We start from the raw sequence: 20126 nt of genomic DNA, 5'->3' as shown, positions 1-20126 counted from the left end.
TCCCCAGCCCTAAAATTTTTTTTTTTTTTTTTTTTTTTTTTTTCTCCGGTACCAGGAACTGAACTCATGACCTTGCACTTGCCAGGCAGGTGCTTTGCCGCTGAGCTAAATCCCCAGCCCTTTTGACTCACTGGATTTTTGACAACCCTTAGGCTTAGATCCTTCTTGCGTGTCTCTGTCTTCCTGAGAAACCACTTCAAAGATACCACCATGTATTACAGCAGCCATTGATATTTTCCTACTAATCTATCCATAACTCTCCAGTGTTTGTATTGTTCCTATCCTATTTCATAAATGGATGCATGTCTATCATTATGTGTTCCTTACAACAACTACTGAGAAAAGTTAATGATTATTCAATAGGTCACTCACTTATAGCTCTGTTTATTTACTTTAGAAGCCACTTTGAAGATACCAAAGTATAGTACAACAACTATTGTTAATCTCCTACTTCTTCTGTCTGTAGCTCACTATTATTTGTCCATTTGTTTTCCTGAGAAACTATCTTGTGGATAACAACATGTGAAACAATAACCATTGATAATTTCCTACCACTTTGTCTGTAATTTGGTAAGCCCCCCCATTATTATGTTATCCTTCTTTTACTCTTTAAAAAAAAATTAGAAAGCAAAATATATATATATATATTAAACCGGTTCTTGTAATACAAATAGAAACGTTGTAGAAAACAAGTACAAATATGTATGTGTGTGTAATGCATGCATATATATATGTATATATCTACACAGCTGTCTGTATATTAACCTACATTTCAATGTTTACACATATATAGGTATATATGTGCATGTATACATACATAAATACACATAGATGCATGTATACTCAGCCAGAGAAAAATAACAAATCACCACAGCACAGTTGAAGTCTGGGCAGAAATAAAGTAACAAAATGAGCCTTCACCCTGAGCTGCAATTCCCTTAAAGTTATATGGTGATTTTGCAAATGGAAAGAATTTTTAGAAACTCATAGGACCAGAGGAACAAAATTACAAATCAGAGACTATCAAAAGTTAGGCTCTGGGAAATATCCCAGACCTTAAACAGCCAATTTTTAGAAGTAAAATTGAATTTCTAATAGACAACTTCTTATAAGGACTGAATCTCAGGTTTAAATTACATCAGTCACTGATTGTATTAAATTGATCTAAGATACTGGTGCCTTTATTCTTTCTACCTGTCAGAAGCAAAGGTATATTATCTACAGAGGAAGGTAAAAATCATATATGTAGTTCTTTTCATAAGAACTAGTTACCATTGTCTCCAAAACATAGAAGAATATGTTAAGATGAGATTGAAAAAGAACACTAGAAAATAGAACCTGAGTCACATGAGTCATATAATGCACATGACATTAACATACAGTCACATACCACACAACAATGCTTCAGCCAATGACAAATGGCATATCTCATGGTACTTTCATGAGTTAGTACTGCATACAGAGGTAGTCTTATTCAGTTGTGTACGTACACCTTCTCATACTGAACAAGGATGTGATCAACTAAGCATGTGTTTTCTGAAACTGTGCTCATCATTAAATGACACATGGCTGTACCTATCTGAGAAATTTAAAAGTAGGAATGAGAAATGTTTTATTTTCAGGAAATAATTATGTTTAAAGAATGAAAGGTAAACCTCAGAATTTTGGTTAAAACTGAAAACATGATAGAACCCAATCAAAATTTTGAACCCCATAACATTAACAATTTGAAAACCTTGATGGATGAATTTTTCATCAAGCAGTAGGCAAATTGAAAGATGGGATAGAAGGAAATTCTGAGATTAAAGCACAAAGAGACAAAAAGTAGAGAAATACTATAGAAAGTACTATAAAAGACATATGTAATCTGCTGAAAAAGGGTATCTTGTAATTTCAATCTCAAAAAAGAAGGAGAAAATGGGGCACAAACAGTGTTTGAGGGGACAAAACTGAGAATCTACCAATGATGAAGGATGACATTAACTCACATATGAAATGATAATAAGATGATGGAGACCTATTTTAATGAAATGGTTGAGAGATAGACCTAAGCAGATGTTTCCACTGAACAGTTTTCTAAAGCAAGTTTTCTTCAAAAGTGTCTTGTCATATTTTGTACCACAGTAGTAAGGGCCAAAGGCCAATGAAGTCTTCTATAGCTTAAACTCAAAGAAAAGAATTTTCTAGGCTGTCATGCATAAACATGAGGATACCGTAGGATCTCTAGCTTCATATCTGATGCATTAAATCTAAAATCCATTTTTCTCATCACATGAATGCTTCCCATTTTAATTCTCTTCATAAGGTCCAGAATTATTTATCACTGAGGACAGTCTCCATTTCATTCCTCACTCTCACAGGAGCTCCTGTAGTTACCTAGGTTTCTCCGTGGTCCTAGGCCTCAGTATTATTATCTTCTGCTCTCTATTGGATGAGAAACATGACTGGTTAATGGGATGTAATCCACACATAAGAATTTTGGAAAATGAGAAAGCATGGTAACAAGTAAATTTCATCTTCAGTAGGTTCCTCAGTAAAGTCGAAAGTATGCTTCGAAATCACTGAGAAAAAGAAGGATAAATTAATCTCCCTTCTCATCATTTATAAAAAGTGTTTCCCTACAACATCCTGTGAGAGAACACATAAACACATGGCAAGATGGAAAGCAGGGTTTTTCTTGGAAATGATACGATAGGTGTTAATATAAAATGTCAGAGCATTTCCAATTGAGGAGTAATTCATGGGCTTTGGCTATAACACCAAAATTACAGCAGCTATGAGTACAATATGTAGAAAACTATTCAAAAGCAATTACAGACATTACTGAGCTACACCTTTTTAAATGAGGGAGCATACTTATGAGAGGATGACCACACCTATTCCTCAGAGTATATAAACATTGTTCTCCAGAGGTAACATTAAAACTCACAGCCTTCTCAGTTCCACTCAGCTGAACTCACACCTCCTCGAAACATGACCTACGGCTGCTCCTCTGGAAACTTCTCCTCCCGCTCCTTTGGGGGCTACCTGGAGTACCCACGCTCCTCCTGTGGCTCTTCCTACCCCAGCAACCTGGTCTACAGGGCTGATCTCCAGTCTCCCACCAACTACCAGCTGGGCTCCTCTCTCTACAGCGGTTGTCAGGAGACCTTCTATGAGCCCAGCAGCTGCCAGAGGTCCTGTGTGGTGTCCAGCCCCTGCCAGACGTCCTGCTACCGCCCCAGGGTCTCCACCTTCTGCAGTCCCTGCAAGACGACTTACACTGGATCTCTGGGCTTTGGGTCCAGCAGCTGCCGCTCCCTGGGCTATGGATCTAGAAGCTGCTACTCACTGGGATATGGATCCAATGGCTTCAGATCCTTGAATTATGGAATCTGTAGCTTTCCTGTTCTGAATTATGGATCCAGTTTCTGTAACCCAATCTGTTTTCCCTCTAGGAGTTTCCGTTCTTCTTGTCACGGGCCATTTTATAGATCTGTCTTTTACTGAATAATCTGTTAATTCCCTAAACCCATTTAGGATATGCAGATTCTGTGGTAGGATCATCTATGAATTTTATCCATTGAGAAGTATCTAGCAGTTCTTGAAAATCTGCTCTTCTTTCCTTTCTAGCCCTTAAATACCACCTGATACACTGATTCTATAAACTGTAAAATTAAATGAATTTCTCCTCCAAAACAGAAAAATCAATTAATTTTATTATAATAAATTCTTCACTTTGCTCTTGAAATATGCTGTTAGTTTTTTTATTTGCTAGTAATGTACTGATTGGGACTTGTTTTGTCAGTGCTTCTGGTCATGGTTTTAGGAATCATCAGATAGTTGTGCATGTACACTGAATTTAACTGGGTTTTAGGCATTTTCCTCCATTTACAGCAAGTTTCCCAAATTCTCATGGCTTCTAGTATAGTTTTTTTCTTAACCAAAATTTAAAAAAAATTTAAATATCATTGATTACTTAATTAATATGACATACATTTCTAAGGATGGAATTTATCTTACATTTGAAGAATGTAAGAATTGCGATTTGCATCATGGAATCTGTGCGTGAAAAATATTAAGACAGAGGATTAAGGTGTGGATGAACATTTTCAGAAAAGTGAGCCTTCTGAGCTTCAGGGATTCACAGTATAGAACGTTAGCTTTTTTTGTTTTTCTAAGAAAAGAGCTGAATCCTTATACTCCTATCAACATTTTCTTTTTTTATTTTAAAGAGAATAAAAAATAATAAAATAACAACAGAGACTAAAACAACACAAAATCAATAAGAACCATACAGGATTTCAAAACCAAATGATAGAAATTAACAATGGTTATTAGATCACATATTGTTATCTTCAACCAATTTGCTCAGATTACCAGATGTAAGAATGCAAGATTGATCAAACAGTTAAAGAGATTAAAAAGTAATGATCTGTTCATATTGTTTCCTCTTGTACAAGAAGGAAGGCAACAAACTTAGATAGAAAAGCTAAGCTCAGCAACAGTGAAATTGCACCTGGATTCTTTGCCAAGCTAAATCTAATTGAAAGCATCAAAACTTTACTATCATCAAAAGTGACTCTTTTACTTTTATCTTGAATTAAAATTAGATAAGCTGTATTTATTGCAATTTTTTGCCTTTGATCCAAATTTTAGAAAAAGATACTATCAAGTCAAAGATACTTTCAACTGTACTAAGATAGGACAACATTAAAGGGAGATATAATATTTATATAAAGCAAGTGATGGTCTAATGTTTTCCTTATCTTTGTTTTATAAGCTCTTCAAACACCCTCTGAAATTGCAAATAGAATGTAAAATATTAGAACCTTCACAGTACATTTAATCTTATAAGTGTAGTGTAGTCATCCATCATGTTTACTTCCTCACTTGGGAAAATAATAAAATGTGAGATATAGAAGGACCTTGTTAATTTCCATATATTTATTCTACAGTGGTAGATGTTTAAACAGAAGACTTATATAGACTTTAAAATATTATGTAGAATATTATTGTAGATCCAAGAGTAGTACTGCCTTATCCAATTTGTTTCATTGATTCTATTTAACTAAATCTTGTCACTTACATCCACTCTTCTCTCGTCTGATTTTTTAATTCCTTTTCCCTCACCTGTTCCTTTTTGCCCTTTCTCTTCTTCTTCTTTCACTACTCTATTTAGGAAAGAGCAGTAACAGAGAAAAAAGACACAGAACAACAAAAGAAGAATTGGGGATAAATTAATGATTACAATGCACAATTCATATAGAAATAAATTCCTTTGCAATCTCAGTCCTTTGCATTTGATTTGATTTGATTGATTTCCAAAATTTAAATGCTCTAAATTCATTCCATGCCCTTAATATTTATTCAAGATAAATTGTCAAGTTTCATCCTCCAAAACATAAGTAACGGAACGGCCTTCACAAGCAGCAACTATAGCTGCTTGGCTAGGTTTTAGTCTTCTCTGTTACTGTCATTTTCATAAAGATTTTCACTAGTACATGTGTGTAGTACATATTGTTAACATTCCTTGTGGTGAGACGGTGCATGTACCTAATAGATCTTCATTCCTTTTCTCGTCCCCTTACCTTCCATCTCTCCCCCCTCCACCTATCCCTCGATCCCCTTCCCTTTTTTGTACATATTTGCAGTACCTTATGTTGACACGCTTTGGGTGGAGTTGGTACATGTACCTGACACTCATGGGGGGAGAGGGGAGAAAGGAATGAAAGAGGGGAGGAAGGGACAAGGGGTGAAAAAAGAAGCATTACTTGCAATTTTGAATTTTGGTGTTTTTCCAATCTGATGATATGTGGTAGAACAATCTCTCTGGATTCTGGGAAGCAACAGTAAGGGTAAGCAATGCATATTAAATCAGGTTCTTGGTTGCTCAGGTAAAATATTTGATGTTAGAGTATTTAGTGTAATTTTGACCTATAATATTTTCACCTTACAAAGAGTTTAGAGGAATATAATTCCACTGTAAATTAGAAAGCACATCCATTGTCTTAGTTTCTTCCATATTACTGCAATAACAAACTCCTCTAAACTAAATGATTTAAGCCATACAGATTTATCATCTTGAAGTTTTGTAGGTCTAAATCTCTGGTAATACTAAATTTCCCAACATGCATGCAGATTTCATTCTCTCTGTGTTCCAACCATTCAGTACAGTACAGTCAATTGTGGTCTTTCAATGTTTATCAAATGAATCCCACTCTGCACAATTAACAGGAGACCAGACTGCGTTCATCTGGATTATATCTAGTTGTTTCCAGTGTTTCAGTCTGCTCCTTCTGTACACATTAACAGCTGCCTAAAACTAAGGATTTCTAAGTCAGAAGTTTGTATTCCAAGCATCTGATATTCACATAATTATAATTTCAAAAAGTTGCTAATCATCTGTCATCTATTTGCTGCTCTGGCTTCCAACAATTGATGTAAACTTTTTTCCCCCTAGGAAATTCTCTCATGAATTATTTCTCTATGTTTAATTTCAGTTATTTCTGTGCATTAATGCTTACCTTTTTAGTGATTAGAGAGACCAGATTTGTCTTCCCCAACTCCTTGCCCCATTAACATTTAGTGAATGTTACATATGCCTTGATACACATCATCAAATATTTCCAGTATGGGTTGAACACCACTTGTCCGAAAATTCAAAATTTGATTTACTCCAAAACTGTAAAAATTTCAAGTGCCAGAGTGACACAGTGAGTGAAAGTTCCCACATCTGAATGCATGCAGTGGATTATAATCAAAATATCTACATTAAAAAGTGTGAAACAAAATTTCCTTCAGGCTACATGGATTAAGTAAATACAAAACATAAATGAAGTTTTTGTTTGGATTTGAGTCCCATTCCCCCAATAATCTTATTATGTTTATGCAAATATTTCAAAATTTGAAAAAGTCTAAAATCTGATACATTTCTGATCCTGACTATAGAGTTACTGAGGATTTACCATGAACCATAATCTTTATTATGAAGATACACCACTGGAAATATTTTGAAAATAGATTGTACTTGCTCATTCCTCTATAATGAGTAATGTTAAGAATTATGTAGGCTCTATTCTAAGAAAGTTGAGGATCTAATAAAGAAATCTTAAATAGATAATTATTTGCAGTAATGATAAAATAGAGATCAGAAGTCCTTGATGCTAAATTAATGTGTCAAAAGAATCTCATTAATCTTAGGACTCAGGAAAATTTTCCTAATAAGAATAACATTTGAAATAGGCTTAGAGGATAAGCAGGAAATGGATAACAGGAGCCTGGAAAAGTGTGATTAAGGCCAAAATCTTAAGCTATGAATGACAACATTGAAAGGCATTTTGACTAGTCATGGACAGAAAAGGAGAAAAATAACTTAAAATAAATCCATGAAGCTATTTTGGAGCCATTCACTGATAATTTTTCTGAGGCTAATTCATGACTGTAGAATTTCTCCTAAAATCCATAAGAAGCTCATTTAAGGTTTTTAAGCAGACAGTGACATTTTCTGATGTGTTGGTGTTCGAAATAATTTAATCCAATGCATGTGCACATATAACAAACTGGACAGATTTTATTAAAGAGTAAAATTAGATGATTTCAAAAGTATGAGCACTTGTGTAATAATATTCAATCAAAATTCATATTTCCCCACTCTGGGCCACTCTCTCGTATTCCTTTTTAATTGATCTGTGTCTCCCAGATGCTACTACTATGAGAGTTTTTACCTTAGTAGTAGCATCTGGAATTAGTATTCTTCTAGAATGATTAGATTAATATTAATATTCTTCTACAATGTCATAAATAACAAAATCATACAGCATTTCTTTTTGGCAACAACCTTTTCACTGAACATGCTTTTGAAATTATATTGTTTAATGTTTTATGTTGTTTTTGTGTTTTGATCCTTTTGTCAATATATCACAATGAGTTTATTATTTCACCTATTGATGGACATTGAATTATCTCAAATTTTTTAAGTTGATCAGTAAAACTATACTGAAGATTGATCACTACATTCATTTTGTCGATATTTTAAAATTATTTTTTCTTGGAGCAAAAGCTCTTAATGGAAATTCTGTGGAGTGAGTAAGTGCTGACTTTCACTGGAAATTACCAACAGGTTGTTTTAAAATGAGCTTTGTAATGTTACTTTCACACCAGCGATGCCCTAGAGTTCTACCATTATCGATGTCATGAATATTTGACAGTGTCAATTTTCTTTCCCCACGAGGTGGATGTTAACTGCCATCATCCTGTGATTTTAATTTCCATTTACTTTGTGAGTAGCGATTTTCAGCATTTTTTCTTACACTTCGTGGCCATTCCCAAGTCTCCTTTTGTGTAGTGTTCGTTTACTTTTCAAAGTAAGCCCACTGTCATAATAATGGCTGTTAATAACATTCCACTTGTCACTCTTTTCACTGTTTTTTATTTTAAAGAGAAAAAAGTAAAAATAACAATAAAAGAGTTTCAAAATAGGTTAGTAGTATAATTATAATAATTAATACATTTGGTATTGTTGTCTTTGTAGTAGCTGTTCAGGGTACAAGATATAGGCATGATATCTCCTCCAAACAGTGTTAGCACAAATCTTTCTTTTCAATTAACTAAGAGAATCTAGGTATATAACTATCTTAGCTGTCTTGTGTATAAATATATTTTTAGCCAGATGTGGTAGTGCACACCTGTAATCCCAGCACTTGGGAGGCTGAAGCAGGAGGATCGTTGTGAGTTCAAGGCCAGCCTGGGCTACAAAGTGAGATCAAAGCCAACCTAAACTGCATAGTGTGACCCTGTCTCAAAAAATAAAATAAAAAAAATAAATATTTTTTTCTTTTTCCCTTTCTTTCCCCTTTTCCCCATTATAATTTATCTTTTCTTTTGAACAGTTCCCTCCCAATTCAAAAGATCTATTGTACATTTCAGATCTTATTTATTTGTTCAGTTTCTCACACTAGAGAGACAATACAATGTTTACACATGTGGGTCTGATTTATTTCACTCATGAGTATGATCTCTGGTTGCATCATCTGAGTAAAATATTTCATTTTGATGAAATCAAGTATATCAACTACTTTTATTGACAGTGCTTTTTCATATTTTTGTGAAAGTTTTTCCTATCATCAGGTTGAAGATTCACTCTCTTATGTCTTTTTTTTCCTGAAGTTTTACAGCTTCAGCTTTTACATAGAGCTATCATATTATGGGATCCAAGGAGTTCTACCCAAAGAGAACATGGAACCCTCAACTCAACCCATAGAAGAGATTTATTGACTATTGTCACGCACACAAAAAAAGCCATAAAAGCATCTCAAGATGCACCAGTGTGAGGCAGGGGAAGATTTACTCCTCAGAGTCAGAAAGCAGCAGAAAAGAGTGAGAAGACCTTGGCTAGAGGAGCTGAAAGGGGCAGGGCAAGCAATATAGAGTAGGCCCTTATGGCTACCGTGAACATTGGAGGTCATGAATCACGTATTCTACTCTTCTCACAAAATTAAATGGAGAACATCTCCTTCCATATCCTTGCTTGAACTGCTCAGACCAACCAGGCTTTTTATATACCTTCACTGGACACGTTTGTAAACTACTTCTGCTGGGAATCATTGTTGAATGCTAGGATATGTAAGATCTTGAAAATGTTCTTATATATTAAAAAACTGCTCACTCATCACCTGAATGACTGTTGTCATTAAATAATTTTTTGGTTAACTTCAATTAACCCTGCTAAGTGGAAGGTTCAGAAAAAACATGTTTTAAAAAATTGTTTGTAAATCTTCATGTAACCGAGTAATATATGAATGAACTTATTTTCCTGGAAAGCTATACTAAAACATTTGCTCATAATGTATTCCCTAAGAAGAGTGCTAGATAATTATTATTTCGGGAACTGACTCATCCCAATAAGATGTTTGACAATGTGCTACTGAGGCGTGACTAATACAAAATATGAGAGTTAAAGTTGGGGGGAACAAAGCTGTTATCTGTAATCACTTACGTGACAAGGGTACATAAAGTAAAATGGGTGATATCACCTGCATGCAAATGGCTCACAATGAATTTCCTGGGAAATGGAATATCCTAATTCCTACAAGTTAGAACTACACGTTGGCCAGGAGCAAGATAAATGGCAATTCCTAGAAATGACATTGCCTGGGCCACAAGAGCTTGAGACCTCATCCTTCGGATACAAGATATACAGAGATTTTGAGTATGATAGAGATGACAGGAAAGGCAGCAGGAGGAGTGCAATCTAGTGGGGAAAAAACCTAGGAAATTAATAAGAATCAGCATAAAGCAAGACTTCTTGGCAGAAAAACAGAGATCCAGAAACAAGGTTGTTAAATTCCTGCAATATGGAGAAAACTGTCTGAACCTTTTTTTTTTTTTTTTTTTTGTCTTTTTTGAGACAGGGTCTTGCTATGCAGTTCAGGCTGGCCTTGGGCTCACTTTGTAGCCCAGGCTGGTCTCAAACTTGCAAGGATCCTCCTGCCTCAACCTCACAGTTGCTGGGATTACAGGCAAGCACCACCACGCCTGGCTAAAATCTCAGAATATTTTTAACTATTTAAGGGATTAGGATTTCTTTTTTCTACAGCAACTTTCCCTTGGAATTAGAGCAGTTTCTTTACCTACAGTGGTATAGTTTTATATTTTGATCTTCATATCCTGAGCTGTGATATTATATTTAACTTCAGGACCAATTACGATTTTGCATACTTACTGTCTCCAATTATACAATTATCAGCTGTCTGTGCAGATTTCATTATATAACTACATAGTTGTTATTTAATCTATTCCTCACTACAATATAAAAGGAGGCTTGCTTTTCTGACTAGAACATTGATAGGAGCTAGAAAACAACTTTCACATCTGAAAAAAGCAGATAAGTTGAACTATATAAAAGGTACCAGCTCTGACAAAAATTATTGCCTTGTACTAACACTATTTTGTCTATATTCTGGATTTCTAAGATGATTGGGGTTCACAGATAAGAATATTATAGATGGATTGTAACTTTTTTAAAACCATAGAATTTTTTTAAACATGTGGCTGAGTTCACAGGGGAGCACCTGACATTACTGTTTCAATATTTTTCAGGAGAAGCCAAATTGAATTTTCTATACTTTCTGTCCTGATTGCAGCTGTTTAGATCTCAGGACGAGGGGGGAAGATATGGTTATTTTGTGAGCAGGCTGATGGTGATGATGGCCCTGACAACAGCAAGGAGAAGAAGAAAGAGAAACGGGAAGAGAGAAGATGGCATCACGTGACATAAATGAAATATCACTAAAAGAGAACTGAGGAGGCAAAAATGCGACCCTTAGCTTGCTGTACGATCCAACATGCATTCCTCTAGGGCACAAGTCCCACATCCATTACAGTAAACTTCACTTGGTGTGATCTGCACAGTCACCTGCGTCTGGCACGGTTGATATATTTAGAGGAAGTATAACATATTCCAAATTCCTTAAAGAAATAGCATTTTCATTAAGTCTAAGTGAGATTCTCTTTGTGTCTCCATCTTTTATGTGTGAAAATACCTTAGAAGAAACGAGTGATTCTTTACAGGTCTGCTTGAAAGTATGAGATATTACATACAAGATTTCTTAAGGATTGCTGAACTCTACACAATATCACTTTGTAAATTTAGCTCATTTATAACAAGCCACAACTTTAGCAATTAATTATTAGGAAGTAACTATAAAGAGAAAAAAAGGGTAGCCAATTTTTGGTGAGATACAGCTGAAGCAGAAACATTGACTGTGGCAGAAATTCAGTTTTAGCTACCCTGAACTTAAGCCTTAGGAAAGTACCGGCACGAACCCACACTTTCTGCATCCAAATTCTTCCCATCCAGGCACACTGATAGTCTACTCACACTTAGAGAAATGAATCAACATAGAGACCAGCTTATGGCATATGGGATGTCAGACACCTTTGCATAAGATACAGAATGAGTTCAAGAGTAATAGATAGCAGCTCACAAGAACACTTTCCTGAATTTTACATACACTGACTCTCTCTTTACTTGTTCTTTTTAATATGAAGCACACAGTAAAAACAAATTATTATCTTGTTTTGCATATTTCTAGTATGTGTGAAAACTCTAATTCCTTCTGCCTATCATCAATGATGTGGTCATTTTTTATTAAATGAATTAAGTGTTACTCTGGAAGTTTTAGTTAGAAGGAACTGCAAAATCAAATTATGGGCCACCAGTAAATTATCTTGTAAAATGATTAAACTTTGAATATATCAGTGGACAACTATTAGTTTTTCATTATTTCTGCTGAAAATCAGTTGTAATTCTTGTTGCTATTCCCTGATATGCATGATTAATTTTCCTCTGGCTATTTTTATGATAGATTGATTTTTGATTTTCATCAATTTAGAATTATTTCCTGTTTTTGAATTTATTTGTGTTTATTCTCATTTAAAGTTCCTAAGATTCTGGAATCTGTGGAAAGGAGTTTTTCATTTCTTTGTTGCTTTATATCTGAAAAAGTTATATAATACTTTAAAAATTGTCTTTAGATTTTGTTCCTGCTCTATTTTTTTCTGAGGTTTTTGTTGCATAATTTTTAGATTGTCTCATAGTTTCAAAAAAGTCCCCAACTGTTTTCCTGTCTTTTGTTTTCACTTTTCATATCTCTATATTTTATGGTGAATTAGTTTTTAAATTCACTCTTAAGTTTCTTTTCCTTATTTCTGTTAGATAAAATATCCTCTTTATGCTATCCAATACATTTTATCTTAAGCTTTTATTTTTTGAATAAGTATATTCATTGGCTTACCTTTTTATTATTTCATTATCACTTAAAATTCCCTATATATTTATCAATTGTATATATATATTTGCTTGTCATCCTCATATTCATTATAATTTTTAAAAAATCTTTGCATACTCTTTCTAATATTTGCATTAAATGCAAATTTACATCTCACAATTTTCTTTTTGATTGGTACAACATTTATGCACTTTTACAAAATTTTTAAATTTTTCATTGTATTAGACACACCATGTAGTAAAGCCCATGTATTGTGGAATATAAATATGCATGTTTATATACACATATTCACATATTTATAAATGCACATAGATTTTCATATGTAAATATTTTGTTTTATCATTTTCCCAGAGAATACAAGCCCTCATTTCCATAATAGAAATGGAAAGAAATGAGTAAATTATCCAGCTACCTGAGATAAACAATCCCTGTCTCCAAGTTTGTTTGATTTAACTTCCAGTTTGCCTAAACGTCAATTTGATTTCACTTCCGGTTTCTTAAACACCAGGGAAGTTTTATTACACTCGATCTGAGTTCATTCTTATAGTTTTTGTTGTTGATGCAGTTTGTGTTTATGTTGTTGTTTTGAAACAGATTCTTGCTAGGTAGTTCAGGCTGCCTTTGAAGTACCAGTTAACTCAGGCTGGGCTCAAACTCACAGGGATCCTCCTGCCTCAGCATCCCAAGTGCTGGGATTACAGGTGGGTGCGCAGCTCATCGTTAGAGGCTATAGTTTAGCTGGAAGAAAAGCTTGTTCATTCTTTCAAAGCATTTTCACTTTCCTTTTAAACTGTTTATGTTGTGTTCATTCTACTTACTACAGTTTACACTTCTAACATTTTACATTCATCTGTATATAATCTACTGCTCTGTCCAAATTTGAACTTCTGTTTAATTTCTAAAGAATAATAACCACAATTACTTTTGTAAACCTTTATAATATGCACATTTCCTGTGGTTCTGTGTATACTTTGTGTTATTTTTTATTTGATACTATATTCACTTTTGTAGAATTTGCAATTTAATTAATTACAATAGATAATTTGAAATTGAATGGTTCCATTTGCAGATAATTTTTTATACAGCAAGTTAGGATAAGATTATTAACACACATATAATCAAGATTAATACAATTCAAAGAGCAGTTCCTATGAAATATATTATACATTTACTTACCTTTGAAATTCTAGTAGAAATGTCCCCAGTACTCTGTTTTGTGAAACGTTTATTTACCCATATGCTACATTAGAATTCAAATCTTCCTTCTTTGAACCCAGTCAAACTGGGAAAATATTTCTGTAGGGGCAATTATGCATTGATCTCCTTCACTTTCTTTATTTGCAAGACATTTCTGCAGATGATTCTAGAGAGCATTGCATGAAACTGAGTTCATGGAGAAGAGGGCTAAGACTGCTCAGCAGAAGTGTGATGACAGTGGACTCATTTGGGACTTCTGGTCTCTCCCTTTTTGATTGGTACAACATTTGCCGACAGTGAAAGCTGTCGGCATCAACATGGATGCACATTTTTCAAAACCTTAGAAAAATCCATGATTAAATAAACAAAATAACCCTGAGAGCCTATGAAACAGGAAGCCAGGCACATACACCTGATAACAAGTGTATCACAAAATGCTCCCAGCATCGTAAACTTGTGTGTTAGGTACTAAAGATAAACACAATTGTTTCCTGGGCCAGGGATATAATAGAATGGTAGAAGATTTCCCTAGCTTGCATAAGGGCTTACTTTCACTCCATATCTAGCAAAACAAAACAAAAATAAAAAGACTTCAATTAAAACTTTTGGCTTAGTTTAATATTATTCTGAGGTCACCTTTGTTATTGACCCTTGTGAGCAGTAATTATCATTTCCCTATAGCCTATGTAACTTTCCTCACTCTGTCCTTAAAAACTTTGCCTGGCCTTCATTTCCTTAAATGTGCACGTAGTGTATTATGACACACTCCTATAGTTTGAACTTTGAATGTCTCCCAAAGACTCATGTGTGAAAGGCTTGGTTTGCAGTGGTACTACTGGGAAAAGGTGAAACCTTTAAGAGACAGGATCTAGTGGGAGGTCTGTGCATCCTTAGAGTTGTGATCCTGAAGGGAATGTGAGATCGTGTCTCTCCACTCTCCATTTTGCTTACTGGCCATGGGTTGAACAATGTGTTTACAAAACGTGTTTCTATCATAGATACTGCCTTGCCAAAGATCCAAAGAATGAAGTCAATGATCATGACTGGATCCTATTTTTGTTGTAGAAAAAAAAGCAATTGACACAGAAAATTGGTACCAGGAGCGAGGTGGTTGCTGTTACTATAAACTGATCATATGAAGGAGCCTTTAAAATTGGTTTATATAAGCCACATGGAAGAAATTTGGAGAAATGGGTTTAAAAAACCCTCAAACGCTGTAAGCACTGTTTAAGGTGATTCTGGTGAGGCCTCAGAAGACCAGCACTGCAATATAAAAGCAGACAGTAAAAGCTATGTTGATGAGGTTCCAGATGGGAATGTGTACTCTATTTTAGGAACTAAGGCAAAGATCTGCTATTTTACACTGCAGCACAGATGTTGAATGCATTTTTCCTATGTCCTGATACTTTATGGGAGAGAAAGCTTAAAGGTGACTAGTTTACTTTGTGAAGGAGTTTCCAAGGCATCGTGGAATTCACTATATGGCATGCTATTATTGGGTGCTTTTAGCCAAATTTCTGATGAAAATCAGGAGCAAATGGTAGCAGAGTGTGTAGGATTTAAAAATTTGCAACTTGACTGTAAGAAGAGTGTGTGTAAATGTTCAGTCAGGGAAGATGTAGTTAATAGTACAGATTAAGAGAAGCAAAGTGGAGTCCATAGTGGTTGGGGGGGGAGAGAAATGAATGGGATGGAAGTTATTTAATGCTCAGATGTACTTTTTATTTATTTATTCCATTTTTTATTTTACTGATCTAATCATGTAAAACTAAATGTTAGTCTTGTTCACTAAAAAAACTCATGAATGTATCAACCTTGTTATATTACTTAGGCAGCATAGATGCAAGTTATTTGAAGAAACAAAGGTATTCATTAATCTTGAAACTTTCATTCTTAAAACTATAAAACATGCTATAATTTAGGTACCAATTAAATATCCATAGCCCCAAGGAAATGTAAATAAATCCACAGTTAAATTGTTCTAAGATGCATATTGAGATTATATTTAACTTGAAAATCTAACAACACATATTCTGGTCAATTACCTATAAAGGAATGCCATAAAATATTTGAGTGCCAAAATTAGTTTATTGCATTTGAATAACTAAACTATTCATTTTGGAGAAAAATAAATTTGCATGAAACCCAACAACATTACTAAATTTGTGTTTATTGCTGTGTTCAGTCATCAAATAATATTTAAGAATTAATTTGCTACCCTGTGGTAGTTGGAAAGATAGTAAGAAATATCAAAGACTAAGGCTATAGATGTCACTGGAGATAAGAAAGGCAAATATCTTCACATTCTGTGCCCATTTCAACATGTCCATCAGTATGTGTCTGCGTGAGGTTTTGTTATATCAGGACTGGGATACTCTTCCTTGAGAGTTCCTAACTGACAGATCAGATTAATTTCCACTACCCCAGTATCTAAAAATATTACTTGGTGTCACATTTTCTTCATACTAAATGGATATCAAGGTGCAAAACATAAAGTTTAGCCCATAGAGAAGACAATATCCTTGTCATAGCTTCCTACAGACATTGACAGTGAACCAATCCATCTGCAAACCATGCTTGGACATTTCATCTTCTCTTTCATCATTTAAGACTTCGAATGTGTCCACACATGTGATCTGAGAGAGGAGTAGATTATGTCATGTCTCAGTTCCTATTCAGGCAGCTCACTTTCCTATTTTGCTTATGCTTGTTCTTGCATAAACTATTTCCATCTTCCATAGAATTACTATTGAATTTACATGACTTTATATCTTATCAACTAGGTACAGCTCATGGTAGCTGGTAGCTGACAGATGCTCACTATATGTTCCTTGATCAAGTTTGGTCTCTCTCTACCAGGGCCTAGTAATATCCCAGGAAATTAAGTTACATTAATTCCCACTGCAGATTACAAGACCTGGTTCTATAGTTTTATTCCTTGCATTATGATTCACTGACTGGGGATTCTCATAATCTCTAGACTCAATTATTTTGTATCATAGATGCACTCAATAATGTAAATTTTTTCAGATTGTTCAGTTAAACCACAGAGATGTTTTCATCTGCTCCTGCACATGTAGAATATTTCCCTTCACCTGATCCTAACAAAAGCTATGCATATATGCCACAAAATTATTACTCTGTGGTGAGCATGTTTATTCCAAAACCCATAAAAGTGTTTCAGGCCACCTGCTTCCTTACTTGTAGTTGGGAATGTAAGAGGTTTAATTCTTTATTACATATTTGTATATATGTAAGTTATATTAAGATAAATTACATATTTTATGTGAACACACCCTTATATACATATCTATACAAATGTTATTTACTTAATTTTTGACAAAATGTTTACTTTGTAATATATTTGAAAATATTTGGACAGATTTTAAAGATGGGAAGAATGAGAAATCAGAGAACTATTTAATAGCATTTGAGTAAGAGTAAATGGATCCTAAGATAAATTCAATCCCCCATTCAGGATCTCCATTAAAGTGATGAGAAGCCATCCTCTACCTCTTAACAGATTTTTGGTTGCTGTTCTGTGCAAATTGTAACCTGACTTCTAATAATTCACCAATGACAAGTATCTTTATATGTCTCTCCTTTATCATTTGATTTTATGTTCTCAAAATTCTGCTTATTCTCTTCCATACTACTGATGTCTTTTCTTACATCATTCCTCATCTCTTACAAAATCTTTGATCCTCCTTTCCTCATAAGACTGGGACCTACTGTGAACTCTGGATCCACTTTGAATTTGTTTCCTTTTGTGCGAAGTAACTATAATTCATAAAATGTGTGTTCTCAGGATTCCCAGTGGCCTAAAAATTAATGAGTAGAGAAATAACTTCAACTTTGCCTTTGATTCATGTTCAAAGGTAATGATGATTAACTCGACACCTTATCAATGTGCTGCTTATCTTAGCATTCTATTATTTTCTGTGGTGCTTGGCCTGTACAGTATCAGAAGTACAGCATAAAGTGTAAAGTCAAGAGATCTACAAGTGAATGCTGAGATATGAATGAATCTATAATTTCTAATGAGGTGGGAGACGTGTTTAGTTTGAGTCTTAGATCCTAGAAGATGAAACCTCACATAGCGTGAACCTAATTAAGCCTCAAAAACGATAATTGCCTTCCTCCTTACACATATAAGGAAGCTAATTATATATAAAAGTACTTGATGAGATGAAGGAGTGGGATTCGTTTTTCTATCCAATATTGACTGAATCAAAGAAAACTTCTTAAGCTTTTGCACAGGTTTTTCTATAGGACCTATTTTTTTCCACTTGATTGTACTTTGCAGTTCAGTTTCTTTTTTCTCAGCAAACATAAATGCCCATCTCCTTTCCAGGGAAAGTTAAATACTGTTCTCCAGATCATTATTTATACAAAGTCTATGCATGCAGTGTAAATATTGCAGGAAACAGAAAGCATGTTTAAAAGTCAAAAGAAATTAATTCAAATTCAATATATCTAACTTTAAATTTTGACTCTGAGATGCAGAGTGGTTTCAGTATGAGCATTCCTATGCAAATAGAAAAAAAAACCCTACCCAACCAAATCTTAAAAAGTATATTGGAAGACAGACTGTATGAGTTTATTCAATAGTATAAGTTTGTGAATAAAATACATGACCACCAATAACAAAATATTTGAACAAGAATTATATTACTGGTTAACATTAGTTTAGTATGTATTAATATGCATTCTATTAAATGATCTGGCAATTTATTTAATTCCACTAATTCCATTATTCATTCAATATATTTATTCATTAAATTCACTATAAATTCAAGAAATTGTTTTGGCCATTAGAGCCTAAAGAGAAACTGAGGAGCATTTGCTCCTAGACTAAAAGAAGGTTTCCTGAAGACAGTGCAAATAAGAGATACTTTGTTTAGAGACTGGACGTATTGGACAAAAGATCTTGACTCTCAATAAATTGATTCATAGAAGCCAGATCCAAAGGTCTGTTTGTAACAAGAAGACTGGTAGGTTCTGTAGGGAAATTACCTTGGACAGTACAGGCTGGATTCATAGCCCAGGTAACAGAAGCAAAACCTGGATAATTTAGGGATCTAAAGCCAAGGAACCCATAGCTAAACAAATAAGAGTTCAGGATCTATAGCCCAAGGAATGGCAGCTTTGGGGCTCAGAGCCCAGAGACCTAAAATAAGTCATCTGACAGGGACTGCAGAACATGGAGACCCTGGAGTGGTAGCAGGAAATCTGGCAGGGGCTGGACACTGAACAGGACCTCTGGCAGCTGCTGGGCTGGCAGAAGTTCTCCTGTCAGCCACTGTAGAGAGAGGAGCCCAGCTGTCAGGTGCTAGGTGAGCTGAGGTCAGTGCTGTAGAACAGGTTGCTGGGGTAGGAAGAACCACAGCAGCCCGAATATTGCAGGTTTCTCCAAATGGAGCAGGAGAAGTTTCCAGAGCAGCAATTGGAAGACATGTTGACAGAAAATGTTAGTTCAGCTAGGTGTAACAGAGAAGATTCTAAGTTTAATGTCACCTTTTGGAAAAGTACTTTATTATTCTCAGGACTGGGTGTGCCATTCCACACAGTCTGCTTTGCTACAGTTGGCATCCCTCAGGTCTGAATGTATAATTCAATAATAGTTTTTGTGATGGCAGATGAGTAAGTATCGCCATCTCATATTTCATTGTTTTGTTATATCATGTAGCCAGGGAGCTACCCATGTGGCAGAAATGCTATGACTCTGTTCTTTTAATGCCATGCAACCAAGATCAGGAAACACCCTGCTCTTTCCCTTGGGCAAGGCTCACTTTGTATTTGCCTATATATTGGCTGGAGAATGCTTATCCCAGGGAATATAGACTTAGAAGAAATCATCTTCTAATGTTAAATGAACACAGATAATCCATTTGTCAACTTTTTTCTACTTCTAAAATTATTTTCCACACACACATTATATTATGTACTACTCCTCAAATATAGATCAAATAAAGTGAATCAGAGACATGTTAGGTGAGAGAAGTATAGATAAGTGTTTCAAGTCAAATGACTAAAGATTCATTTGAAACAAAGTCACAGTGGGTTCCAAATTGTACATAAGTAAAAATCCTCAAAAAATCAAATACTTTTAAAGCAAAAGGAGAAAAAGAGTGAATGTGAGTTTTCCTATTTCTGTAT

The 20126-nt window shown here is 34.6% G+C and overlaps 1 protein-coding gene across 1 annotated transcript; it reads left to right on the top strand.

Moving 5' to 3' along the window:
• Positions 1-2928: 2928 nt before the first annotated feature.
• Positions 2929-3489, top strand: LOC102002994 (keratin-associated protein 13-1-like). The gene has a single exon (XM_005375629.1). It carries the CDS (start codon positions 2974-2976, stop codon positions 3487-3489), a length of 516 nt encoding a protein of 171 aa, XP_005375686.1. The 5' UTR covers positions 2929-2973.
• The last annotated feature ends 16637 nt before the right edge of the window (positions 3490-20126 follow it).

Source organism: Chinchilla lanigera, unplaced genomic scaffold (genome assembly GCF_000276665.1).
Source record: "Chinchilla lanigera isolate Chin_1 unplaced genomic scaffold, ChiLan1.0 scaffold00006, whole genome shotgun sequence".
Classification (NCBI taxonomy): Eukaryota; Metazoa; Chordata; class Mammalia; order Rodentia; family Chinchillidae; genus Chinchilla; species Chinchilla lanigera.
The sequence above is the reverse complement of the archived record's forward strand: the minus strand, read 5'-3'. Positions and strand labels throughout refer to the sequence as shown.

Coding starts and splice junctions, on each gene's coding strand:
- LOC102002994 (XM_005375629.1), top strand. CDS start 2,974: ATGACCTACGGCTGCTCCTCTGGAAACTTCTCCTCCCGCTCCTTTGGG.